This window comes from Melanotaenia boesemani, unplaced genomic scaffold, assembly GCF_017639745.1.
Source record: "Melanotaenia boesemani isolate fMelBoe1 unplaced genomic scaffold, fMelBoe1.pri scaffold_146_ctg1, whole genome shotgun sequence".
NCBI classification, from domain to species: Eukaryota; Metazoa; Chordata; class Actinopteri; order Atheriniformes; family Melanotaeniidae; genus Melanotaenia; species Melanotaenia boesemani.
In genome coordinates, this window is record NW_024580602.1 from 42,927 (window position 1) to 70,614 (window position 27,688).

At 44.7% G+C, this 27,688-nt stretch overlaps 2 protein-coding genes across 5 annotated transcripts; one reads left to right on the top strand and one right to left on the bottom strand.

The window, feature by feature from the left end:
• Positions 1–2,303: 2,303 nt before the first annotated feature.
• alg8 (ALG8 alpha-1,3-glucosyltransferase) lies at positions 2,304–19,777 on the bottom strand. 3 transcript variants are annotated; one of them, XM_041979433.1, is made up of 13 exons: positions 19,682–19,777; positions 15,733–15,811; positions 14,878–15,071; positions 13,284–13,393; positions 12,779–12,846; positions 11,719–11,845; positions 5,591–5,694; positions 5,373–5,493; positions 5,148–5,287; positions 3,772–3,911; positions 3,486–3,583; positions 3,335–3,407; positions 2,304–2,874 (listed from the first exon to the last, which is right to left on the bottom strand). In XM_041979433.1, the coding sequence occupies exons 1-13, from the start codon at positions 19,765–19,767 to the stop codon at positions 2,649–2,651; spliced, it is 1,566 nt and encodes a 521-aa protein (XP_041835367.1). In that variant the 5' UTR covers positions 19,768–19,777; the 3' UTR covers positions 2,304–2,648. The 3 variants fall into 3 exon arrangements, with proteins under 3 accessions (XP_041835367.1, XP_041835366.1, XP_041835368.1); XM_041979432.1 differs by lacking the exon at positions 19,682–19,777 and adding an exon at positions 15,857–16,237 and having other exon boundaries at positions 15,733–15,823; XM_041979434.1 differs by lacking the exon at positions 15,733–15,811.
• A 430-nt stretch (positions 19,778–20,207) lies between these two features.
• On the top strand, positions 20,208–27,682 carry ccdc90b (coiled-coil domain containing 90B). Of its 2 annotated transcripts, none has more exons than XM_041979435.1 (7): positions 20,208–20,383; positions 21,797–21,916; positions 23,843–23,946; positions 24,023–24,124; positions 26,162–26,203; positions 27,392–27,463; positions 27,575–27,682. In XM_041979435.1, exons 1-7 carry the CDS (start codon positions 20,332–20,334, stop codon positions 27,653–27,655), a joined length of 573 nt encoding a protein of 190 aa, XP_041835369.1. In that variant the 5' UTR covers positions 20,208–20,331; the 3' UTR covers positions 27,656–27,682. The 2 variants fall into 2 exon arrangements, with proteins under 2 accessions (XP_041835369.1, XP_041835370.1); XM_041979436.1 differs by having other exon boundaries at positions 20,369–20,500.
• The last annotated feature ends 6 nt before the right edge of the window (positions 27,683–27,688 follow it).

Below are 27,688 nucleotides of genomic sequence, written 5' to 3' on the forward strand. Positions count from 1 at the left end.
ATCCAAACTAGTTTCCACATATTATTATTATTATTATTATTATTATTATTATTATATTATTTTAAAAAATAATTATTTTTATTAGATTTTTAATTATTTGTTAGTTCCAGACTTCATTCAAAAATCATCCTTTTTAAGCTCAAACTGGAAACAGATCTAGAACTGTTTACATATTGTAAAATTTAAACTTGATTTTAAATTAATTAAACCTTTTTGTAAAGTTCAGATCCACCAAACTGATTCAAACAAGTCAGAACTTCAATTCTTCATTCTGAAATAATAAAAATCAGATTCACGTCAGACTTGAACCACTAAAAAAAAAGAAAAAAAATTCTGAATTGATCAGTTTGGGTCCAGATGAAGTAAAACTAAATGTTTTCTATCCCAGACCAAGTTTCAAATCTTCGGTCTGGGTTTCAGCTGCAGACGTGTGGATCTGAGGGAGGGTTTAGGTTATCCTGAGAAGCAGCAGAATGTGCAGATTAATTCATCTGCAGAAATCTGAGAAACCATTTGGTTTGTGAGAGAAGCCTCACGTTCTGCAGGGCGTCCAGGTTTTCTACAAAAAGCCAAGTTTCCTGTCAAATGATTAAATGAATGATCTTCCATTTTGGAAGCATGTTCAGAGAAATGAGCCCTGCTGACGTGTCAGCAGCCACAGGTGAAGGACCGTCTCTGAGAGCAGTGCATGCTGGGAGTTGATCCTCTTAAAGCAGTGAAAACTTCAGCAGCCTGAACGGTTCCTGGCCGATGCTGCAGCTGGCGGCCAGAACAGCGATGTGGTCGGAACATGTCGGCAGCCGATGCCTTCCAAGTCAGAGCTAAGTGATGCCTTCAAGGACCAAACAATGCTGAAGAGCCTGGCAGGCGGCCAGTCTGAAGAGACACCCAGGCTGACCCCAGCTATCTGAGGAAAGACCATAATCTCACTGACCGAGCAGAAGCTTTAAGAGCTTTAAATCATGTCCCATCAAAGGCTTCCATCAACTCTGGCGAAGCAGTGACAAAAACTCTCCATTCTGAGGTTTTAGTGGGCGTCTGACCTCAAACCGGGTCAGATGTTTAAAAAGAAAATAATTCCTGTGGGTTTAGACTTCCATGTTCAGTTTTAATGAGGAACAAAAGGCTCAGTTCAAGCATCTAAAAGTTAATGAGATGAAATCTGACTCTGGATCAGTTCAGATTCTGGAAAAATGTCTAAAAATGTTTCATCATATGGTTTTAATTCAACATTTTACAGCCAGATTGTTTTGTGTTAAGTGACTTTTACCTGATTGACCTTCAGTTTTTAAGCCTTTCTGACTTCATACTACGACGTTCAAACCAGAGACAGGAACAGTGATGATCCATCATGAACCCTGTCCTGAAAGCTAAAACCTGAGTTATCTATCAGATCTGACAACCATGATACCCGTTCTTATCAAGTGAAATCCTTTCCTGTTCGTTCATTTCAACCAATCGTGTGGTGTTGCCTTATCAATAAAGTTTTTAAACAAACTTTGGGTCGTTTATATGAAAGGTAAAACAACATGCAGGTGTTCCACAAGGCTCTGATTTGAGACTTTTGCTTCTTTTTAACTGCGTATGCTTCCACAGAGACGTTCATTCAGTATCAGTTTCTATGCAGATGAAACTGCGTTATATTTCCATGGTCCATGAAACCTACAGATAATCTGGTTGTTAACTTTGCTGCCTTCAAATGCTGCTGCGAACAACAACTCGCAGCTTATGAAGCGAGAAAAAAAAATTTTCTTTTAAAACTGCAGAAAGAAAGAAAGAAAGAAAAAGACCCAAAACTTCATCTAAAGCCCAGTTTCCCAAAACAGGTCCAGCTCGGGATGGGACGGTTTGGTAAACCCTGATCTGGGTTAGCCGATTGGGTTTCCATAGCAACCATACCCTTACCAGGTAGGTTGGCGTATCAGCCGGATAGCTATAGATGCGTCAGCCATGTAATAACATGATGTCATAGCAGGCATAGCTGAATCAGACCAGCTCTCCAACACTAGTTACCATGGTAACTCAGTTATACAGTTATCATGGTCCAAATCAGACCAGTTCACCAGCTCTAGTTAATATGGTCACTAAGCTGGGACTCATAAATGGTTGTGTTGAATTACCTTTAGGTATTTTAAGACTTCTGACTGTTCAGAACAGTCAGCTACAGCAGCTCCTCATCAGAGACTCCAGAAAACAACAAGGAGCCAGTCAAAGCTTCTTCAGGGACCAAAGATAGACCAGCAGGTTTATTAAGCTGGTTCAACATATTTGAAAAAGGTTCAGTAAAACAAACACAAAGAGGGGAAACTCATTTTTACTTTATTTGAAAATACAAAAGAAAAAACACATGAGCATTTTTCAGCAGTTTGGTCCACAAAAAACACCATCAGTTCCTCAAAGATGGACGTGTGTGATTCAGTTGCAGCATCAACGACTGTCAGATCATTTTCATGGGTTCGTGGTTTTTTGGATCCACCAGTGGAAATTTATTTCTGTGATGTCTTCCCGGATCAAAGGAAGAAGTTCAGCTTTTCAGTTTGGCGCAGCGAGCCAAAGAGGAGGACGGATGCAGATCAGTTTCCATTTGAACTCCGCCTCCGTTCCCGGTGTGTGGGTGTGTGAAAGGATCTAACCTGTGTGGCGCCGTCTCACGACTGTTTGGGTTTGTGGTCCGCTCGCAGTAGGCTGGCGTACAGACGCAGGAAGGAGTAGCAGATGCCCAGCGAGCAGTACACCGAGGTCGCCAGCAGGGGGAGGAAGGGAAGCTTCTGCTGCCATGGCAACAGAGGGAAGACAACCTCACAGGCAATCGCCATGGCAACCAGGCCTAGCAAATAGATGACCTCTAGTGGATGGAGCAGCGATCCCTGACCACTGAAGAAAGAGTAATCTGATTACTTACTAAAATCTGAAATCATTTTAACGTTTAATCCACAAACCAATCACTGATCAGTTTCAGTCATTAACATTGATCAATAGCCGTTGAACCGTTGAATAAACTGCTGATCAAACTAAACCAGGAAAAAACAGATAATCTAGATCTGGATCTAGATCCGGATCCTGATCTGGTTCTGGATTTTGATCTGGATCAGAACCTAGATCAGGTTCTGAAGGAGAACTTGGATTCTGAACTTGAAAATAGATCGGGTTCTGGATCTGGATTAGGATCTGGACCTGGATCAGGATCATGATCATGTTTTACATCCAGTTCTGGATTAGAATTTGGATCTGGATGTGCATCTTGGTCAGAATATGGTTTTGGATCAGGTTCAGCATCAGAATCTGGTTCAGGATCAAGATCGGGATCAGGATCTGGATTGATGGGTGGGTTTACCTGTGCAGCTTCTTGAGAGCAGAGAAGGAGAAGATGGTGAAGATCAGCATCAGGCAGACTTTGATGGGCAGCTCTGAAACATGTTGCCATGGTAACGAGTCAGACCAGAGATTTTACATCAAATGAAACAAAAGGTCTGGATCAGGTTTACCTGGGGGGGTGAAGATCAGCGGGAACAGGGAATAATGTCCCGCGGTGGTCAGAATGAGGAAGATCCCAGCATCCTCTCTGCTCTCCACCGCCAGGATGCTGCAGGAGAACAGACGACAGGTTTCACTTCCTCCCCTGGAGACCCCCCACCGCGAGTAACACGGCTCACCTCGGAGGGAGGACGGCCATCGGGATGGAGACCCCCCCACCGCGAGTAACACGGCTCACCTCGGAGGGAGGTCGGCCATCGGGATGGAGACCCCCCCACCGCGAGGAACACGGCTCACCTCAGAGGGAGGACGGCCATCAGAATGGCCTTCTCATGGACGTGCCAGCCGAACATGAATGATCCAAGAGCGCAGAGCAGCAGGCAGCGTAGGAAGCCTCGAGGTCCACGAGGACACCACCATATAGACGCCACCGCTGGCTGGGGGGGGTTCAGACACGATTATTCAGGAAGGTAAAAAATAAACTGAACAACTGAAAACCAACCAGAGTTCAGGACAGGTGATCATGCAGAGTGTTAGGTGAAGGACATGAGAAGTCGGTCCAATAAAACTTTTTCATGTTTTCAAACTATCAGAACCTCCAGAACCGGATTAAACCCAATGTCCGGCCACAAAGGCAGCAGGTTTAAGAGGGAGCCCACCCCTCTCCAGTCCCTCCTGAGGGGATTCTAAGGTGTTCAGGTCCAGTTTTATTATCAATCCATCACATAGGGAGGACATCCAGGGAGCTGTGGCTGTTGTGGAGGTGCTGCCAGGTAAACACGCACACTGTAAATAACAATAAACACAACACAGCTTGGCAGGAAAAGCAGCTAAAGAGTTTAAAAGAAGGACGGAGCTATAATCCCTCCAGCTGGTCCTGAGTGTGACCCGGGGTCTCCTCCCAGCAGGACGGGTCCAGAAAACCTGCAAGAGGAGGTGACCAGCATGTCCAGGAGCTGGAGGAGGAAGGAACCAACAGAACCAGCAGAATTTCCTCCTCTGGATGTTGTAAAGTTCTCCTGGGAAGCTCTTTGGTTCCGGAGAGACTGAGGAGACTCGAACACTCCCAGCCATTCCAACATCATTCCCATCATTATTCCCTGGATCATTCCAGCATCATTCTCAAATTTAATGGATCCAGCAGTCTATGAAGTTCTGCATAATTTTTTTTATCAAGTAAAGCACTTTGTGTTGCCTTCAGCACAAAAAGTATTTTATAAATTTGATTTGAATTGATAATTAATCATTAATCTGAGTCAGGAATGTTGGAACAGGAAAACATGGAAAACTTGCAGGACCGCGTCCCTCGTAGGACCGAATGGAGTAGATCTTTACTACGCTTTATGATAAGTCGGGCAAACGGTGGAAGGATATCACCCCCACTGTGACAGGTTGTGTGACCAAAGACATCAAAACAGATTATTTCTGGCAATATCGCCACCCCTAGTTCCACCTTCACTGAGGGTGGAGACTAGGGGTGGCTCTCCATCCAGGCCTGGTGGACCAGAAGGCAGAACTGGGAAAGTTCTGGATCCAAAGAAAAGAGAAGGATGCTGGACTGACTGGCTCAGATGAATGTCTGATCGGCTCAGACTGGTTCTGTCTCAGGTTTATAATGTCACAGGAAGTGGTCCTGAAGGAAACATGGCCGACAGGCAGCTGGTTGGACTCACCAGGATGGAGATCAGGGTGCAGATGAGTGTGATGGAGGGAGAGATGGAGGGGAGGACAGAGTGCTGGAACTCCTGGACCAACCCGCCTGTCATGGAGGCTCGGGGAAGCTCCGTCTCCTCCAGCAGCTTCAGACGAACACCTGAAGAAGAAATAAACCAAGTCATGTTCTGTTTTTTTCTGGTCTTTATCATCGTCATCATCAGACGGAGGGGGCGGAGCCTCACCGAGCATTGCCAACATCTTATCCAGCGTGTTGTAGAGGGCCCAGATGTTCGGGGCCCAGTAGGCGTGGCAGAGGCCCCTCTTGAAGGGGAAGAGCCGGGACAGGACCTGGGGCAGCTGACCCTGGAAGACAGAACACAATGAAGAGGGTCAGACTGGGTCAGACTGGGTCAGACTGGGTCAGAGGCTGAACAGGAATCAAACCTTAGACTGCTCTCACCATGACGATGAACGGCCCGAAGGACAAAACGCAGACCGATGTCACAATGCCGCCCAGAACCAGCAGACGGAGCGGGCTGAAACTCCTCCAGCGGACCGAACCGTCTGCAGAAACAGAACACGGTAAACACACACGGAACACGGTAAACACACACGAAACACGGTAAACACACACGAAACACGGTACACACACACGGAACACGGTAAACACACACGGAACACGGTAAACACACACGAAACACGGTAAACACACACGAAACACGGTACACACACAATGAACACGGTACACGCACACGGAACACGGTAAACGCACACGGAACACGGTAAACACACAATGAACACGGTAAACACACGGAACACGGTAAACACACACGGAACACGGTAAACACACACGGAACACGGTAAACGCACACGGAACACGGTAAACAAACACTGAACACGGTAAACACACACGGAACACGGTAAACACACACGGAACACGCAGTGACAAGCAGGTGCATGTTACTCAGGAAATGTAGAGTATGATTAGGTGCAAACAATTATCCACAATGTGTCATTTAATCTATTTTCCTCATGTAACGTTTTTATCTATTTTATCTTTCTGTCCTTCATAAAGGACAAACCTGTCTGGCCATAAAAGGACCTGGCAGCAAGAAAAATTAAATATAAGAACATTTTGCAGGCTGGTAAGTGACTCCAAAGTAGATAACCGTGAACAAATGAGGTGAATAGATGAGGTGTCTGCTGACATGTTCAATGTCTGTATGATTGTAGCAGTTAAACAGTTGTAGCAGTTGTGGCCATGACTTGTGGAGTCCCCCAGGGGTCAGTCCTTGGACCTCTTCTGTTCAACTGGTATATGCTCCCTTTGGGTCAAATATTACAGAACTATAGCATTAGTTATCAAAGTTATGCAGATGATACACAACTTTATGTGTCTCTGTCACCAGATGACTGCAGTCCAATAGACTTAATGTGTCAGTGTCTGGAGCAAATAAACACCTGGATGAAGGAGAATTTTCTACAATTAAATGAAGACAAAACTGAGATTATTCTGTTTGGTAGCAAAGAGAAGAGGGTCAGCATTGGCAAACACCTGGAGACTCGGGCTTTTAAAATCACCAACCAAGTTGGTAACCTTGGAGTGTTGATAGACTCAGACCTGACTTTCAGCTGCCACATCAAAGCTGTCACTAAGAAGCTTTTTACCAGCTCAGAAACATCAACAGAATTAAAAGTTTAGTCTCCCAGAAAGACCAAGAGAAACTCATCCATGCATTCATTTCCAGTAGGCTGGATTACTGTAATGGTCTTTTAACAGGACTTCCTAAAAAGAGCATTAAACATCTGCAGCTCATCCAGAACGCTGCTGCTAGAGTTTTAACCAGAGGGGTATTGCACGAAACCAAGATAAGCGATTAAGCCGGGATATGTTGGTTATCCTGGCTGAATTTAGCCCTAAGTCGGTTGCATGAAAGCAGCTCAAACTAAACCCGGCCAAGTTACTGTGGTGATTTATCCGCTGCAGCTAGCCTGCTCCAGACCAGGCTAACTGCTCAGGCTAAGATTAATCCTAGCGAGTCACCTGCATGTCCAACGTCAATTCTATGAGGAATTAATGTGTTTTACAGCATGTCCATGGTCTTCCTAAGTATGGCGCGTCATTTTAATCATCCAGTATTAAAATATTACATATACAGTCACTGTACATTTTATCGAAATCTGTTCGTAATCGCAACAGCCTTTTTATATGGATTCGAGTTGTAGTATTATTATTCTATTCTATTCTACAGTCATTTAGCAGACGCTTTTATCCAAAGCGACTTACATTTGAGAGTAAGAACAACACAAGCATGAATTCAAACAAGATGGGACGTCATCATTAAGTGTTAGTCAGACCGCTTTTGAGTCCAGTTAGACCCAGGTGCTGTCGTGTAGTGCTAGTGCAGTGCATATAATTATTATTTTTTATTTTTTTTTTTTTAGTCATTTTGTTTAAATACAGGATCACGATTTCATCACACAATATCAACTTGGTCATAAGTGCATGATTTCATCAGGCCAAGTGTTATATTGCTATGCTAATGAAGACTGCTCGTCAAATTGCTGTCAGAGGTTTTATAAATATGTGTTTTATTGCATTAATTGAGATTACAAAACACAGCGGATGAGGTTACAAAGGTGTATTCAAAGAAATCCGTGACGAAGACAATGTAGAATATTCAGGTCCAACTCCCCTTCACCTGTTCCCTCTTCATAATGGCTTTCCCTTTTTCGGAGGATGTGCTGGACGAGGAAGCCCGCATCCTCAGAAGAGCATTCAGACGTGAACGAGTCTTCAGGGACAGCTCACATCCCCTGGCCTTTGGAGATGACTATGTCATTGAGAGATACAGATTTTCGGTTACTGGATTTCCAGCAGTTTTCTGAGTGTCCGGCGTTTAATCTCAAGATCCAGCTCCATTCCTTGGAGCTTGCTCTTTTTGAGTCAGCTTTTAACATCTGCCAGCTCTCTCTCTCTCTCCAGGTGCCCTGAATAAAGCGTTCTGACAGTTTGTGAGGTCTGTAAAGGAAATGTCAGTTAGCACAGCAGGATTTGTGCATAACGTAGATTTACTTTAGCCAATACTCACAATGTTACCAGGCTGCTTAGGAGACTGTGCAGCATCCGGGTCCTGCTACACATTTTCTATTAGCACCACATCACTGACTTCATATCCTTCATGGAATAAATAAGCAGGCCAATCCCATAAAACTGACATGCCTCAAGCCTTCTGGACTCCACTGACACAGTCTCCTCATCTGCAGATGTGCATTCTGCAGCTGCAGATGTGCCTTCCCCCTGCCGTATACATGCAGCGAGAGGACTCGGATTAAGATTTCACAGAACATACCAAGCCTGTGATTTGGAGACACTGTACTAACCGGATCATCTTCTGGTGGCTCCAAAAGTGTAATTGTGTTCCCAGACACTGCAAGGTTATCCAAAGTCAGACACTATATTATATTTGATTGTGTTCCATGTGCAGTAGAATTGCAGTACTTTGTGTACCTTGTATGAAGCGGACAGTTTCTGTGGCTGGGACAGAGTCAGTTATTGTCCCTCCCTGGATCCCCTCCATCACTGGCCTCCCTTTATTTAAATGGAGGCCAGTTCCTCTGCTGGAGTCACATCCTGGCTTGGTGGGCCGCCCCCTGTGCCAGTTCTATAGGCCTTTTTTTAACTGCTACAATCATACAGACATTGAACATGTCAGCAGACACCTCATCTATTCACCTCATTTGTTCACGGTTATCTACTTTGGAGTCACTTACCAGCCTGCAAAATGTTCTTATATTTAATTTTTCTTGCTGCCAGGTCCTTTTATGGCCAGACAGGTTTGTCCTTTATGAAGGACAGAAAGATAAAATAGATAAAAACGTTACATGAGGAAAATAGATTAAATGACACATTGTGGATAATTGTTTGCACCTAATCATACTCTACATTTCCTGAGTAACATGCACCTGCTTGTCACTCTTAAAGTATACAACAGTTAGTGGATTTGAAAAGTAATCCTTTAATTGTAGCCTAATTATGACAGTTCCAGTGGAGCACTGTTTATTAATTGTACAGTTTTTGACTACTTACGCATTGAGCCGGTCGGCTATTGTCTGCCAGGCTCTCTCGCGTTCTTTACTTATGGCATTGGTTTTGCCTTTTTTCCTTATAATATCCTTAACTTCGTCAGAGAACTCCGTCAGGGGCTGTTGTTCAGCGGCTGTGACGTAGGACGCGCGACTTTTATCCATTTCCCCATCGGTGATTCTGTGAGCGATCGCGAGGTCTGCTTCAGTATGCCGTGCACACGCACTTATCCCAACTATCTTCACCTGGCTTAACCTAGCCGCACCTTCTCATCCTGGCTCAGCAAACGTGCAACCAATTAAGCCAGGATAGGCCGCGCAAGCTAGGTCAAGCTGGGCTTGCTTAATTATCCTGGATTTCTTTATTCTGGTTTCGTGCAATACCCCTCGGGACTAAGAGATCTGAACACATCACACCAGTTTTGAAATCTTTACACTGGCTTCCAGTCAGTCACAGAATAGATTTTAAAACCCTTCTGCTTGTTTACAAATCCCAGAATGGTTTAGGCCCAGAATACATCTGTGATATGTTCAGAGAATATAAACCTAGCAGAGCTCTTAGGTCCAAAGACTCTGGTCAACTAGTCCAGACCAGAGTCCAGACTAAACATGGAGAAGCAGCATTTAGCTGTTATGCTGCAAACAAGTGGAACAAACTGCCAGTGGAGATTAAACTTTCACCAAATGTAGACATTTTTAAATCCAGGTTAAAAACATTTCTTTTCTCATGTGCCTATGCATGAAATCTGCACGGTAACTTTTTTTTAACTTATCTTGCTTTTAATCATTTTAATGTAATTTATTATTTTATTGTGATTATGTGTTGATGCCTTTTACTATTCTAAATATCTGTAATATCTTTGTTTTATGTAAAGCACTTTGAATTGTCCTGTACATGAAATGTGCTGTACAAATAAACTGCCTTGCCTTGCCTTAAAAAAAGGCCTATAGAACTGGCACAGGGGGCGGCCCACCAAGCCAGGATGTGACTCCAGCAGAGGAACTGGCCTCCATTTAAATAAAGGGAGGCCAGTGATGGAGGGGATCCAGGGAGGGACAATAACTGACTCTGTCCCAGCCACAGAAACTGTCCGCTTCATACAAGGTACACAAAGTACTGCAATTCTACTGCACAAGGAACACAATCAAATATAATATAGTGTCTGACTTTGGATAACCTTGCAGTGTCTGGGAACACAATTACACTTTTGGAGCCACCAGAAGATGATCCGGTTAGTACAGTGTCTCCAAATCACAGGCTTGGTATGTTCTGTGAAATCTTAATCCGAGTCCTCTCGCTGCATGTATACGGCAGGGGGAAGGCACATCTGCAGCTGCAGAATGCACGTCTGCAGATGAGGAGACTGTGTCAGTGGAGTCCAGTTTTATGGGATTGGCCTGCTTATTTATTCCATGAAGGATATGAAGTCAGTGATGTGGTGCTAATAGAAAATGTGTAGCAGGACCCGGATGCTGCACAGTCTCCTAAGCGGCCTGGTAACATTGTGAGTATTGGCTAAAGTAAATCTACGTTATGCACAAATCCTGCTGTGCTAACTGACATTTCCTTTACAGACTTCATAAACTGTCAGAACACTTTATTCAGGGCACCTGGAGAGAGCGATAGAGCTGGCAGATGTTAAAAGCTGACTCAAAAAGAGCAAGCTCCAAGGAATGGAGCTGGATCTAGAGATTAAACGCCGGACACTCTGAAAACTGGACCTGGAAATCCAGTAACCGAAAATCTGTATCTCTCAATGACATAGTCATCTCCAAAGGCCAGGGGATGTGAGCTGTCCCTGAAGACTCGTTCACGTCTGAATGCTCTTCTGAGGATGCGGGCTTCCTCGTCCAGCACATCCTCCGAAAAAGGGAAAGCCATTATGAAGAGGGAACAGGTGAAGGGGAGTTGGACCTGAATATTCTACATTGCCCTCGTCACGGATTTCTTTGAATACACCTTTGTAACCTCATCCGCTGTGTTTTGTAATCTCAATTAATGCAATAAACCACATATTTATAAAACCTCTGACAGCAATTTGACGAGCAGTCTTCATTAGCATAGCAATATAACACTTGGCCTGAGTAATAATACTGCAACTCGAATCCATATAAAAAGGCTGTTGCGATTACGAACACATTTGGATTAAATGTACAGTGACTGTAAATGTAATATTTTAATACTGGATGATTAAGAGGACGCGCCATACTTAGGAAGACCATGGACATGCTGTAAAACACATTAATTCCTCACAGAATTGACGTTGGACATGCAGGTGACTCGCTAGGATTAATCTTAGCCTGAGCAGTTAGCCTGGTCTGGAGCAGGCTAGCTGCAGCGGATAAATCACCACAGTAACTTGGCCGGGATTAGTTTGAGCTGCTTTCATGCAACCGACTTAGGGCTAAATTCAGCCAGGATAACCAACATATCCCGGCTTAATCCCTTATCTTGGTTTCGTGCAATACCCCTGTGTGTGACCGTTGCCATGGAGACTGTACCTGTGTTGTCCTGTGTGAAGCAGTAACTCCTCAGCAGGTAGACGCCGTAAGCCGGGGCCACGTACAGGTAGATGTGCTTCAGGTTGAACAGGATGGAGAACAGCAGCGCCCCCTGTAGGTGATGAGACTGGAACACAACAAACACAAACATAAACCCAACCAAGCAAAATAAAAACAGGAAACACCAAACATGACAAACAAAAAAAAGAAAACTATGTTGGAAAGATGATTCAGATCCAACTGGTCCGTGGGCATGTGGTTCAGGAACAGGAAGTGGGATGAGCGTGTGGCTGAGGTGCATTCAGGAACAGGAAGTGGGATCAGCGTGTGGCTGAGGTGCGTTGAGGAACAGGAAGTGTGATCAGCGTGTGGCTGAGGTGCGTTCAGGAACAGGAAGTGGGATGAGCGTGTGGCTGAGGCGCGTTCAGGAACAGGAAGTGGGATCAGTGTGTGGCTGAGGTGCGTTCAGGAACAGGAAGTGGGATGAGTGTGTGGCTGAGGTGAGTTCAGGTACAGGAAGTGGGATCAGCGTGTGGCTGAGGTGCGTTCAGGAACAGGAAGTGGGATGAGCGTGTGGCTGAGGTGCGTTCAGGAACAGGAAGTGGGATCAGTGTGTGGCTAAGGTGCGTTCAGGAACAGGAAGTGGGATCAGCGTGTGGCTATGGTGTGTTCAGGTACAGGAAGTGTGATCAGCGTGTGGCTGAGGCGCGTTCAGGAACAGGAAGTGGGATCAGCGTGTGGCTATGGTGTGTTCAGGTACAGGAAGTGGGATCAGCGTGTGGCTGAGGTGCGTTCAGGAACAGGAAGTGGGATCAGCGTGTGGCTGAGGTGCGTTCAGGAACAGGAAGTGGGATCAGCGTGTGGCTGGGGTGCGTTCAGGAACAGGGAGTGGGATCAGCGTGTGGCTGAGGTGCGTTCAGGAACAGGAAGTGGGATCAGCGAGTGGCTGAGGTGCGTTCAGGAACAGGAAGTGGGATCAGCGAGTGGCTGAGCTGCGTTCAGGAACAGGGAGTGGGATCAGCGTGTGGCTGAGGTGCGTTCAGGAACAGGGAGTGGGTACCTGCAGGTGTTTTGCCACTGACAGTAGCAGGAAACCAAACAGGAAGCCGTTATACTGGAAGTGAAGATCTGACAGGAAATGTGAAGGAAACAGAGACTGATGGCTGCAGGAAGTTTAAACATGAAGAAAAAGTTTGGTCAGGTGACCTCTCAGATGTCTGGCGGCTACCAGAACCAGATGATTACTGGATCAAACTGGTTTCAGGAGCTTCAGGATGGAGGGCTGCTGGTCTGCATCATCATCTAAAAGCTGCTCATAAATAAATAAAACCTCTAAGTTCTCATTACATGTTGTAGTTTGTTGGAAAGATTCGTTTCCTCCTCCTCATCAGGTCTGTTTACTGGAAATAAAACAGTGGAAGAAGGAAGCAGCAGATGATAAATAAAAACCCCAAAACTAAACTAAGACTCTAACAGCCCCCTGATAGCTCCCCAACGGCCCCCGACTGCCTCAGACTGCCCCCAACTGCCCCTGGCTGATGGTCGGGTTTCAAGGTGAAGGATACGATCAACAATGAGGAGGCCAAAGTTCCACAGCAGCAGGACGGCCAGGATGAAGGACGGCCGGTTCAAAACGTCCCGGGAAGTCTTTGGCCCCTGAACACACCTGCAACACCTGGAGGAGAAACAGGACCAATCAGGACCTCAGAGCTGGAAAGACCTGTAGAGGGCGGAGTCACAGACCGACCGCCAGCTGTTCAGTCACCTGTGGATCATGTTAGGTTGCAGTGCTGCCACCTGCTGGCTGACCTTTCACATTTAGATGACATCACCTCCATCAAGGCGGAGGTGATGTCATCTGCTACATCTGTCGGTCTGGCTGCTTTTCCTTTTCACGTGTCAGCCGTTGTCTCCATAATCTCTCTTTTATTTCTCTTTTGTGTCTGAAGTTGTTTTTAATCACTTTCCAGGAGACTTTATTTGAGCCAACAACAACTTTGATGATAATAATAATAATAATGATATTTTTTGAGTTTTCTTTTATGACATGTCATCTTCCAGATCCCAGATATCCTGATTCCTGAGGCCTGTACGACCAAGCTGGACTTCCTCTTATCCAGGTAACTTAAGGGTTAACTCTACCTGTACCAGGTAAATCACCATGGTAACCTATGCTGAATGGCTAACCTGCTCCGGAGCAGGTTCTGTTCTGGATCAGAGACCAACGTGTATAAAAGCTCCTCCTCCTGACCAATCAGATCTCTTGGACAATGCCCCGCCCATTCTTGGACCATTCTGTCCAGGTTGGTGGTGGACGGTGAGAGGAGGCTTAGAGAGGAAGAGATTTAGGGACAGAGGTCTCTGGTCTTTGAGAGCTGTGATGTTTCTGTCCTGGTTCTGGACTTGTTCCGGTTTAGCTCCACCAGGCTGATCTGAGATGATGAGTTAATAATAAAGCTCACACATGGCAGAACTACACAACCAGGAATTAATGGAAACACAACTACTCTTGTCGTCATGGTGAGGAATTAATGTTAAAAACACAAGCGCTCACACGGGGGCGGAGCCTCTAAAGACCTGAATGGAGACTAGCAGGAAGGAACCGAGGAAGCTCCGCCCCAAATGTCTGGGCCGTAATAACCTTATAACGTTTATATCGTCCCATCAGTTAATATCTTAGAATGTAACTAATTTACACATTAACAGAGCCCGCGTTCCTTTCTGGCTGTTGCTACGGTAACAGTGCTGCTTCCATGGTGAAGGTCTGCAGGGTTTCTCCAGGTCTGTGATTGGTCAGATGCTGCAAACTCCGCCCCTTTTACGTGAGGTCTCTGATCCAGATGAAAACCCTGAATTACAAAGTTGATAACCGGCTTCATAGTACCGCTGATCAGCATCCTGAATGTCTGGGTAAGTCAGCCTGGTCCTGGTTCAGGTCTCGGGTCTGCAGGGATTTATTCACCACCTCTGGTTGTTGGTGTTGGTGTTTACGAGCTGGTGTGATGCAGCAATGAGGAAAATGTTTGTTTTACTGTCAAACCTTCTGATTTCCTGGATTTTAGTTAAATGATTTTTATATTTTTAGGGTTTTTCTTGTGTTCGTTATAAACATCACAAGTTTATTTCTTTCTACTAGAGAAGGATCAGGTCTGGACTTACTCTCTGGCAGCGTAGATGAAGACTAGGTCTGTGAAGACCACGGACAGTCTCTGGAACAGGACGGTGGACGGGCTGACGTAGTTCAGGTTCTCCACCTGCAGCATGTTCTCATCAAAGTGCCGCGCCACCTGGGACAGCCCAAACTCCATCCAGGCGAACAGCGGCGGGTAGTCCAGGGTCCACTCAGACCGGTTCTACAGGAGCACAACAGGACCAGGTTCAAACGAGATTCCAGCTGGACTCAGAAATTCTGTTTGCATCGATTCATTTCCTACTCCTAAAATTTATCATTTATTGGAATTCGAGTTTCATTATAACGTCCAGTTATCGGACCCTCTCCCTGGAACCGGCTCCCAGTTTAACTCCAGGAAGCGGAGCCTCCAGTTATCGGACCCTCTCCCTGGAACCGGCTCCCAGTTTAACTCCAGGAAGCGGAGCCTCCAGTTATCGGACCCTCTCCCTGGAACCGGCTCCCAGTTTAACTCCAGGAAGCGGAGCCTCCAGTTATCGGACCCTCTCCCTGGAACCGGCTCCCAGTTTAACTCCAGGAAGCGGAGCCTCCAGTTATCGGACCCTCTCCCTGGAACCGGCTCCCAGTTTAACTCCAGGAAGCGGAGCCTCCAGTTATCGGAGTTTTAAGGGTTAATATTTCGAGGCCGTTTTTTCCAATGTGGATTCATCCGTTCGGCCGGCAAGTTAGAAACATTCCTGACGTCAATCCTAAACCTTTAACATCAGATGTGGAGTTTTGTGGAAAAGTTTTGGTAAAAACGAAGTGAGACAGAAAACACCTCATCGATCTTTAGGCCGGATGTCTGACAGCCGATCGCTGAGGTGCTGAGACCGCTTACTGACCTCGTAGTACCACCTGGAGACCGGCAGACTGTGGGTGATGGCCAACCAGTTCCTGTGGACCTCGAAGTCTGTGGAATGACTGGAGACAAAGAACAGGATGTGAAGTGGTCTGACGGGAACAGAGTGAGATGTTTGATGTGTTGAACAGAGACAGCAGCGCAGTGTGGACGGACAGGTAGCCCGCGGGCTTGCACCTGGTCCACCACGTAGACCAGGACAGCCTCCTTCACACAGCTCAACCATCAGGATCTAATAATCGCAGTTAAATTAAAGGCTGTATACACTAGCATTTCATTTGCTGTCAAAAATAACACCTTCATTTATGTAATTAGTTGCTGTAAAAGGTTTAACATGCGCCGCATGATGAGCTCCGTACATCCGTCATTTGTCCGTAATGACGACGGGACGCGGAGAAGCATGATGGACGAGATCAGCCGGCCGGCTCTACGATGGACTCCAGAATAAAAACACAGCGTCATGGATGTCGGTGATCAGCTGATCGGTTTTTCTCTCTTGCTGTGTGTGTCTATGGACCAGCTGAGAAGGAGGAAACTAGCCGTTCATGGTTCACACCGTCACATTGAACTGATTATTACAACTAAAGTGATCATCTAATGTAAAAAAGTGAAGAAAAAAGTGCAAACAAGCAGCCAATGATGTGTTTACTTTGGGTGAAGCTGCTGTAGGACTTTTATCACTGCTGCACACACACGTCAATGATAAAAGGAAAAAGCAGTTTTTATCCAACTCATCAGTTTTATCAGAGTTTCTTCATCAACGTCGGCTGTTTAACTTCAGTCGTCACATCTGCTGCTTTTAGGACAGAAATTATCACCATGGAGACGGTTGGTAAGATGATGAATTATGATCTAGAACAGTGGTTCTCAAACTTTTTACAGTATGTACCACATGAGAAAATATCGAGCTCACCAAGTACCACCATCATGAAAAACCTGAACATACAGTAGCAAACATATTAAGCTATAACATACATAGCTATTAGCTATGGACAGTTCATAAAGGAACTGGGCTGCACGGTGGTGTGGTGGTTAGCACCACAGCCTCACAGCAAGAAGGTTGCTGGTTTGAATCTCAGCTGGAGGGGGAGGTTCGAACTTTGTGGCCTTTCTGTGTGGAGTCTGCATGTTCTCCCCGTGTATGCCTGGGTTCTTTCCAGGTTCTACAGCTTCCTCCCACCGTTGTGGTTGTTTGTTCCCTATGTGTTGGCCCTGCGATGGACAGGTAACCTGTCCAGGTGTACCTGCCTCTCACCGGTAATGCTGGAATAGGCTCCAGCTTACCCGCGACCCTTAATGTTTAATAATTTTATTTAAAAAATATTTATGACTTTCTTCTACGTACCACCAAGAGGCCCTCGCGTACCACTGGTGGTACACGTACCACAGTTTGAGAATATAGGATCTAGAACATGGTGGAGATGATTTAGAACAACATACAGAACATTACATGCTGCATTTACTTACTTATTAATTAAGAAAAATTTGAAAGTTGTAATTAATCTGATTAAAAATGTCATCATTTGACAGCCCTACTTATTACTAGAATCCATCCATTTTCTACGCCTTATCCGGCTCGGGTTGGGGGGACAGCCCAGACTTCCTTCTCCCCGGCCACATTCACCAGCTCAGCCGGGGGATCACCGAGCTCCTCACCCTATCTCTAACGGAGAGCCCGGCCAACCTGTGGAGAAAACTCATTTCGGCTGCTTGTATTCGCAATCTTGTTCTTTAGGTCACTACCCACAGCTCATAACTAGGACTAAACGATATGGCCAAAAAGCTTATCACGATATATTTCTTAATTTTGATCGATAAGATATAATTCCGATATCGATATAAACATAAAAGCCTCAGAAAAACTACCAAAAATGCCACAACAGATTATTTTGCCAAGTCTATAAAACTCCCCCTGTATAACATTTTAGAAATAAAAACTGTACAATAAATGAATGTTCACCTTTTATTTGTATTTAGCAAGACTAAATTAGCCTTCAAAGACATCTGAAATCACCATCAAAGGTCAAATAAAACTTTGAATCAAACGCTGTCATCGTTTACTGTTTGTATATCAAAATATCGGAAATGTGTTTAAAACTCACGTAACTGAATGAAAGTATATTAAACCATATATATATATATATCTATATATATATATATATATCTATATATCTATATATAGATATATATAGATATATAGATATATATATAGATATATAGATATATAGATATTGAATTATTGTCCAGCCCTACTCGTGACCATAGGTGAGGGTAGGAACGTGGATCGACCGGTAAATCCAGAGCTTTGCCTTTTGGCTCAGCTCCTTCTTCACCACGACAGACCGATGCAGAGTTCACATCACTGTAGACGCTGCACCGATCCGCCTGTCCATCTTCCTCCATCCTTCCCTCACTCCTGAACCCCGAGATACGTGAACTCCTCCACCTGGGGCAGGACCTCATTCCTGATCCGGAGAGAGTACGAGCTCTGTGAACTGGTTGTTAGAATCTCCAGCTGATTAATAACTGAATAGATTGATTTTGGTGATTTTTTTAACAACATCAGACGAAATAAAAAGCTTTGTTGGGACATTAACTACCACCTTTCTATCATAAACTTCCATCATAACCACATTTATTTGCCCTCTGCTTTAAATTAAAGTGAAGAAACTTTTTATCTGTAATTTCTCTGCAAGAAACCTAATAAAGTTTTTCAAACTAAAGTCGAATCATAAAATTTCCCCTTCTAGCCCCTCCCCCTCTGACCTCTACGGCGAGCGTTTAGAACAAACTGGCATCCTTGTGTCGTCTCTGCAAACCAGATGACAAAATGATGTAAAATGGTTTTGATGTGCAGAGAGGCCGTCTTTTAGTCTGAAAGGTTGAAGTGAGCAGGAACTTTCCAGAAGTGTTTCTGTGTGAGATCAAACCACAGACACTGAAGCCATCATTAAACCCACACAAAGCCGTTCAAGTCGGATTTCATTCCTCCACCATGACAGGATTTTAAACATGCTGCTTTTATTTTGGAGGAAAGGCATCAAATGTTATATTTTGACTCAAATGTTTTATTCATTTAATCTGGTTTCCCACTGAGGAAAAACACAGCTACATTATATAAAGTAGGAAAAGTAGGAATTGGTAAAAAGAATCAAATCAAATAACCAAATAAAAAAATAAATCAAACTGATAAAATAATTCAGTTTTGCACATTGTTTTTATGCTTCTTATTTTTATCCATCCAACTAAACATTTTAACATTCACACTTTTCTATCTTCTTTTATTCTTCATATTTTCCTTTATCTTGTTGATCTGCATGTTACATATAGGTTTCTGTTGTTGTTTTTTTTTTGTTTTTTTTTAGTTGTTTACCTAAACTCTTGATGCTACAACCCTCATTTTCCAGTCTGGGATAAATAATATAAATAATGCATCACACAGATGTTGTTATTCACTCGACCGAACAGAAATTAGGCTTCTGTGGTGGATTTTAAGAGTTTATAGAAACAAACACTAATTAACTGGGTCTGCCTGTCCTGTGAAACCGGAAGCTTGCTCCTTTGATGTAAACAATGTGTATGTAAATAAACTCCTGGAGGACAGACTGAAGCTACGAACAGCGCCACCTGCCGGGGGTTCGGTTGCATCAACAGACACGTCAAGACAAACTCCAAACAACTTTTTCTCACTAAAGACAACCCAGAAATTTTTATCCTCTTCACCGACTAACAGTTTCCCGCAGACGGCCCTAAAACACAACAGCTAATTTCCTCTGTATTACACTTTGTGGATTAACACCTAGTACTAGCCTGTTAGCTGGCTGCTAACGAACCTCAATTTTGCTTCTTAATTCCCGTTCAAGGAATCAAACCACCGACCTGAAAGTTCCCAGTTGAATGAAATCAGATCACAGAAACCAGATTTTACTCACTAAGCGTTGGTGAAGAGACATTTCAGCAGAGAAACACTCGCTGCTAAAGCTGCAAACCACCCCCAAAAGTCCGCAGTAGCCGCCATGACAGTTCGCTCTTAACTTTATTGACAACGAAGAATTGGACAAATAATTTATACTCTTGTTTTTTTTTAATTATATATATATATATATATATATATATATATATATATATATATATATATATAAATTTTTCTTCTTCTTCTTCTTCTTCTTAATACAAGAACTCGAATGGCAGTGACGCAATAAGACGCCTTAAATGTCACCTCGCAAAGTCGGGGATTCTGAGCTTCGTTGTAAAAAAAAACAGTCGTGTTGCTGTTTAAATGTCAGATTGCATTTTATTTGTTGATAAAAACTAATTACATAGATAAATTGTGCTTTAAAGCAAACAATTCATGTACGAACTTTATTATATTTATGCAGCTGTTCGGTCTCTTTTCCCGGTGAGGCACTTTCAGACTGTGAGAATTCCTACTGCGTTTGAACATGACGGTAACGTCAAGACGTCCTGACCCTTCAGCCTGTTTCCGGTCAGTCAACTTTGGTTCGTCTGGGAGTTTTTTTTTTTACTGGTTTAACTGAAGAGGGAAACTTTCCAGAAAGTCAACCTCACATCAGCTTCCGGGATGAACGCGCTGCTGCGGCGGTGTGACCCGCGCTGGGCCGGGACCTGGAGAGGTGAGCGACGCACGCGGAGCCAAAACAGCTCAGAATGAAAGTAGATAAGAAAACAGTGGAGGTGAACCGATTAGTCCGCTACAATCAACTTATCTGTGATCAGTCTGGCTGCAATTAGTAAGTGATCAACAGATAATCGATTTACCGCTGCGGTCTGTTCTCTACTTATTTTCCGATCGTGTTTGAGTGGCTCAGATTATTTTATCAGAGATCTATCATTTCCCTGTTCCTAAAGAATCCCGCTACCGTGAACTGGCTCTTATAGCTCCCAGTTCAAAAATGAACCAGTAGCACTAATGACTTTCCAGTAGAAACCAGTAAAACTGGGAGGGGTGATGGTGAGATGCTGATAAACATGGTCCAACATCCCACACCATTTTATTTCTAAAGCACTTAAAAACAACATACCAGCTGATCCAAGCTGTAAAAGATAAAAACGCATAAAAACTGCACATACAGAACAAGGTAAATGCTAATAAGGCTATAAATGACCAGGAGCTGTTAGAAATGTAATAACTGTCTCCAGGACTGGACGGGCTGGATGTTTGACAGAAGCAGGACTTCTCCTCAGCTTTGACTTGTGAGACCAGTTTTAGGCCGGGGTCCATTTTTACACCTAAATCTGTGATGCTGGATTTTTCATGTGGAGCCAGAGAGGAAAAGTCAAAAGAAAGGGTACAGCTGGAGCCCCTGTTGGAGCAGAACCATCACGCTTTAAAGAGAAATAGACTTGACAGTCATCAGCATATAAGTGAAACGCCATACTTTCTAAAAATAGCACCAGGGCGGCAAAGAGAACAAGAGAGGACCGAGAATGGAGCTCTGTGGCGCCCCTAGTGGAGGCAGCAGAGGTAAAATTATCCATCAGGACACAGAAACTCTGATCAGACCACTGCAGAGCTGAGCCAGTGATGCCCAGCCTCGGCTCCAGCCTGGAGAGAAGGTGCCACGGTCCACTGTGTCCACAGCTGTTCAATCTAAACGAATCCACTGCTAAATGCTCATTTAAAGCCTTTAAAAGAGCGGATTCAATGCTGCGGTACGTTTTAAACCCAGACACAAACACGTCCACAGTATTCCTGCAGGAAGGCCTTCAGCTGGGTGTAGACTATTTTTTCCAAGATTTTGGACAACAAATTCACTTGGAGATTGGCCTAAAATTAGACTAAGCAGGATCACTACACTAGAGTCAAACTACTTTAATTAACATTAGGAACAGAGGGACCAAGAGTAGGAAAAACCTCCTTAAGAAGACGTGGGTCATGGGTTCATGAGCATTGAGAGCAGGGTTAACTGTTTTATAAAGAACACGAGGATCGGGAGACTTAGAAACGGTCCATGAAGAGGTTAGAGAGGCTCCACCCACAGAAAGACCCCATGAAGTTCAGACCTTTTCTGGATCTTGTATGACAGGTTTCCACATGAGGGCTCCGCTGGCGACCTTCGACCTGAGGAAAGTTGAGCTGACTCCTCTGGAGCAGAGGAAACTCACCTTTGACTCCCACGCCGTGGTGACAGAGCTGGAGAACAGCGGTAAGACCTTCAGATGGAGGAACGTCTGGTTCTCAGGTATCCTCAGTACCTCAGAAGTCCAGAGAAAATGACATATATTATGGACAGCAGCTAACAGCTGGGTTACTTTAGAGCTACACAGTGCTGAATAAATCTGTTTAACACACCTCACGACTCCTGATAAAATCACGCTGGTAAAACGGATAATTAATCGTTCCTATCATATTTTTGCATGTGAGGTTTTGCTCCTGAGTCCTTCTCTGATTGGTCAGCTCTGGTCACCTGATCAGCCTCCACCCACCATTCTGTATCAGCTACCTCCAACCAATCACTTTGTTTAATTTAAAATTCAATTTAACTTTATTTATACTGCAACAATTCACAACAAAATCATCTCATGTCACTTTTACAGGCTCGGTTCAGTTCAGTCCGACTCATTTTAGTCCAGTTATAGTCCAGTTAAAACTGATCCATCATGTGATCCACATTAGTCCAGTTTTTAATAACTGTGTTCATATAAGCAAAGGAAAACCTCCATCAGAACCAGAACCAGGAGATAAAACCTCCATCAGAACCAGAACTAGGAGGGAAAACCTCCATCAGAACCAGAACCAGGAGAGGAAACCTCCATCAGAACCAGAACCAGGAGGGAAAACCTCCATCAGAACCAGAACCAGGAAAAAAGTCTCCATCAGAACCAGGAGAGGAAACCTCCATCAGAACCAGAACCAGGAGAGGAAACCTCAATCAGAACCAGAACCTAGAGAGAAAACCTCCATCAGAACCAGGAGGGAAAACCTCCATCAGAACCAGGAGAGGAAACCTCCATCAGAACCAGAACCAGGAGAGGAAACCTCAATCAGAACCAGAACCTAGAGAGGGAACCTCCATCAGAACCAGGAGAGAAAACCTTTCATCAGAACCAGAACCAGGAGGGAAAACCTCCATCAGAACCAGAACCAGGAGAGGAAACCTCCATCAGAACCAGAACCAGGAGAGGAAACCTCCATCAGAACCAGAACCAGGAGGGAAAACCTCCATCAGAACCAGAACCAAGAGAGGAAACCTCCATCAGAACCAGGAGAGGAAACCTCCATCAGAACCAGAACCAGGAAAAAAGTCTCCATCAGAACCAGGAGAGGAAACCTCCATCAGAACCAGAACCAGGAGAGATGGCCTTCAGCAGACCCTAAACATTAGTGATGATCAACCCTAAAACACCACTGCGAAACAAACACATGAATATCTTTAATAATATAACTGCAGACTGCTTAACTAAACTAACTAGCTTAGCTTTGCTAAGACTGCAGTTCTGTTGCAGGTAAGCTAGCTAGCTTAGCCAAGCAGAGCTAGCCCAGAAGCACTAATTAGGAGCAATGCTAACTAGCTAACTCTGCTAAGACCGCATGCCAGTTGCAGGTTATCTAGTTAGCTTAGCTCAGCAGCGTACCCTTTAGCTGCTACTTTTCCTTTTATTCCTTTTTATTAGATCTTTATTGTTTTTGTTCTGGAATAAATTCAGAATATTTTTTTTCAATGTATGAACAAATAGTAAAAAGAGTTAGCTTTAGCTGTGGTTAGCAGCTAGCATAAACTAGCCCTAGTAAATCACCTCTGTTTTCTGTTTCCTCATTAATGGAAAATAAAGTTTATCAGGAGAATATTAAATAATGTTTTATCCAAAGAAAGGAGTAAAACTTTCTTTGTTCAGAGCCTTTCCTCATCATGCTACGTATTAAGCTAACGGTCACATCCGGTCTGATGACAAACATCACAGTGATGCTCAGAGCCCTAAGAACAGGGAGAGTCTTTGTTTATTTCTGGGTCTGTTAACCCCAGTCTGGATGTGTGTTTAGGAAATTGGTTTCCAGTTTAACCACCTCTTGTTGCTGGTTTCAGATCTGAACCTTCTATTTCCCTAATTTCTCTTTAACGTTTGTTGTGAAGGTTTTGAGAAGCGACAGGCAGAGCTGATCGTGTCAGCGCTGGTCACTCTGACCACAGCCAACATGGACATCGTCTATAAGGACATGGTGACCAAATCCCACCAGGTAGGACCTCCAGGTAGACCCCAGTCTGAGCTAGCAAAGCTAACATAGAGCTGACTGGGAGGGTTTTGTGTTCCAGGAGATTGCTGTCCAGCAGATCATGGCTCACCTAGACTCCATCAGGAAGGACATGGTGATTCTGGAGAAGAGTGAATTTGCCAACCTGCGGTCTGAGAACACAGTAAGTCAAGGTCCTGATAGATTAACGCCACGCCAACATGGAGGTGACCAGTAGAGGCCAGCCGGTCGTTATCCAGCATCTACCATCCACAGCTGTTCCTTTACCTCTTGTTAACATCAACTAGATATTAGCCTCCTTCACTGTCTCCATGGTTACATCGGGGATGTCCCACTCTGGTCCTCCAGGACCACTGTCCTGCTGGTTTTAGAGGTTTCCTGCTCCAACCCACCAGATCCAGTCGAAATGGTTCTCGGTCAGGTTGACAGACAGACAGACAGACAGACAGACAGACAGACAACTTTATTTATCCCCGAAGGGAAATTGCGTTGTTACAGTAGTCCAGTGTCATACGTGGCATAAACTATGAATAAAAAATAGAAGTAAAATATACAATATAAGTAAAGTGGAATAGAAGTAGAAATAAAATAAAGATAGAAATCCAGAGTGGAATAAAATTAGAAATAAATAAAATATGAATACAGAGTGGATTGGCAGATAAAGTGCAGTGGCAGTAATAATGAAACTAGCTATCAGATATTGATATGTAAATATGACTATGTAAATAAAGGATGTGCAAAGATGATACAGAATGTTGGATGTGCAAAGGATACAAATATTGTATAATTATATGATATATAATATCAAGCAACAGTTATAGGTTGCAGTAAGTTCAGTGGTTGGCTTAGTCCAGTTGTGTGATCATGGCTTTGGCAGAGGTGGATGAGTTATGGAGTCTTATTGCAGCAGGAAGGAACGATCTCCTGTACCGTTCCTTAGAGCAGCGGGGTTGGATCAGTCTGCTGCTAAAACTGCTCTTTAACTTGTCCAGTGTGTTATGGAGGGGGTGGGAGGGGTTGTCCCTGATTGCCAGCAGTTTTGCCAGCATTCTCTCCTCCACCACCTCCTCCAGGGTGACAAGTTTAGAGCCGACAGCAGACTCTGCCTTTCTGATCAGTTTCTTCAGTCTGTTGGCGTCCTTTGCCTTGATGCCCGCACCCCAGGACACTACAGCAAAGAAGATGGCGCTCTCCACAACAGACTGATAAAACATCTGCAGCATCTTATTGCAGACGTGGAAGGACCTGAGCCTCCTTAAGAAGTAAAGCCGGCTCTGCCCCTTCTTGTAGATGGCGTCAGTGTTGGTGGACCAGTCCAGCTTATTGTTAAGTGTGACGCCTAAATATTTGTATGAGTCCACTGAGTCCACATCCGTCCCATTGATGCAGACAGGAGAGGGCAGAGGCTTGTTCCTCCTAAAGTCCACCACCATCTCTCTCGTCTTCGCCACGTTCAGCAGTAGGTGGTTCTCCCCACACCACCTCACAAAGCGGTCCACCAGGTCCCTGTACTCCGCCTCCCTCCCCCCCTCCACACATCCCACAATGGCCGTGTCATCAGAGAATTTCTGCAGATGACACGACTCAGTGCAGTACTTAAAGTCTGATGTGTATGTGGTGAAGAGGAAGGGAGACAGCACAGTTCCCTGGGGGGCCCCAATGTTACTGATCAGACGATCAGACACACAGCTCTGTAACCTCACAAACTGCGGTCTGCCCGTCAGATAGTCGTCTACCCAGGCGACGAGGGGAGCACTCACCCACATGTCCAGAAGTTTGGCCTTCAGCAGTCCAGGCTGGATGGTGTTAAAGGCGCTGGAGAAGTCGAAGAACATGATGCGGACTGATGTGTCAGGTCTATCCAGGGAGGAGTAGGCCCTCTGCAGCAAGTAGATGATTGCATCATCAACCCCAACATGGGGCTGATATGCAAACTGGAGGGGGTCTTGTGATGGGCCCACCAGTGGCCTGAGGTGCGCCAGAACCAGTCTCTCCATGACTGGTTGCTGTAGAGTTCTGCACAATGACCCGATAGTCTGGGTCAGATGGTCAGATTTAAGGGTTAAATCCAGATAACAGACATGAGGACACGTTTATAAACTAGTGTGTTCTTGGACAGATGGGGATGAATTAAACTGGACTATTGTGGTCCACCAGAGGAGGGGGGGTGTAAAACTAAAGACTCTTTCTGTTCCTGCAGAAAATGAAGCGAGAGTTGGAGCAGCTGCAGAGCAGAATGAAGGTGAGGACACTTTCTCCATCACGCAGGCCGTGTCTGAGGAGACAAAGGCTTTAGTCCAGACGTCCTCAGGACGGTTTGGTGTTTCAATAAACCTGGAAATAGATTTACTGTACAGACATGGAAATAGAAGATTCCCAAAGACCAGAAAATAATTCCTGAACTACAGTCCTCAGACTCACCAAAGGGCTGATTCAGGTTCAAGGACCATTTGAAGGACTTCAGGCTCATTTCTGCTCCCTTTATGTACGTTCATTTCAAACGTCACTGTCCTCGTACTTTCATACGAACCATGTTAGCATGGTTGCTAGCTAATACATCCACCAGGGGCAGTGCAGAGATGAATCAGCTGAAGGTCCAGATGCATCTCTATGGCTGTTTCTGAATGTCCACCCTACTCCCTAACCCCTCGTTCACCACATAGGGCTGCACTACACAGCACACTACATACTGATTCATTCTCTTGGCGATTCGGACACGACGCTGTAGCAGTAGTCACGTGTTTGCTTATAGGTAATTTTGCACAGCTAATTTTTTTTCTCTTCCTTGGGGCATGTTGAGCTTCTGCCCGGAATGCATTGTGGTCTATATTGACCTGTCTAGTGACCATCGATGCTCACTACTCTTCAAGATGCATTGCAGGTAATTTTGAGTATGGTGCACATTCGGACACAGCCTGTGTGTCCTGGTTCAGGTCTTTGGGAATCTTGTTGCTACTAAAATCCAGTTTTCTGTCTGAGCTTTCCTGGTTTTACACACGCAACTAAAGAAACTGGAACAAATGATGCATCTATGAGCCTGAAGATCCAGTTTAAACCAGTTCTTTGCTAAGTTTTCTGCTACGTGTCGACACAAGACTGGTTCATCCTGCGAGTTAGGAGGAACTGGTCCAGTACCAGGACTGGACTAGAACTCGTCCTGTACCAAGACTGAACTACAACTGGTCCGTACCAGCGCTGGAACTGAGGGGAAAAAGTAAAACTTTGAAAGATCTTCAGAAAGCTGGAGAACTGTTGATCAGGACAGTTTTAGATGCTTAGGATGAAAACAGGAGGGCAGGATCAGGACTCTGGATCAGGGCTCTGGATCAGGGCTCTGGATCAGGGCTCTGAATCAGGGCTCTGGATCAGGACTCTGGATCAGGACTCTGGAGGACTGTATCTGAATTGTTGTCTCGATGTTTGTGATCAGGAGGAGAGCCAGAAAGTCCGAGCAGAAAGCAAACTGGACATCAACCTGGAGAGAAGCCGGGTGTCTGACATGGTGAGTGGGTTCTGAATCAGAACAGTTCAAACACACATCATCACCCTCCTCGGTGGTAACTAGGCAACAACACGTGATGTTTCTGGAGCTCATTTCCTGTTTTATTCCCAGTTTACAGACCAGGAGAAGAAGCTGATGGAGGCCACGTCAGAGTTTTACCACAAGGTACCACGGTTGTGTACTACTAGTTAGGGATGAACGACATGGCCAAAACGTTTATCACGA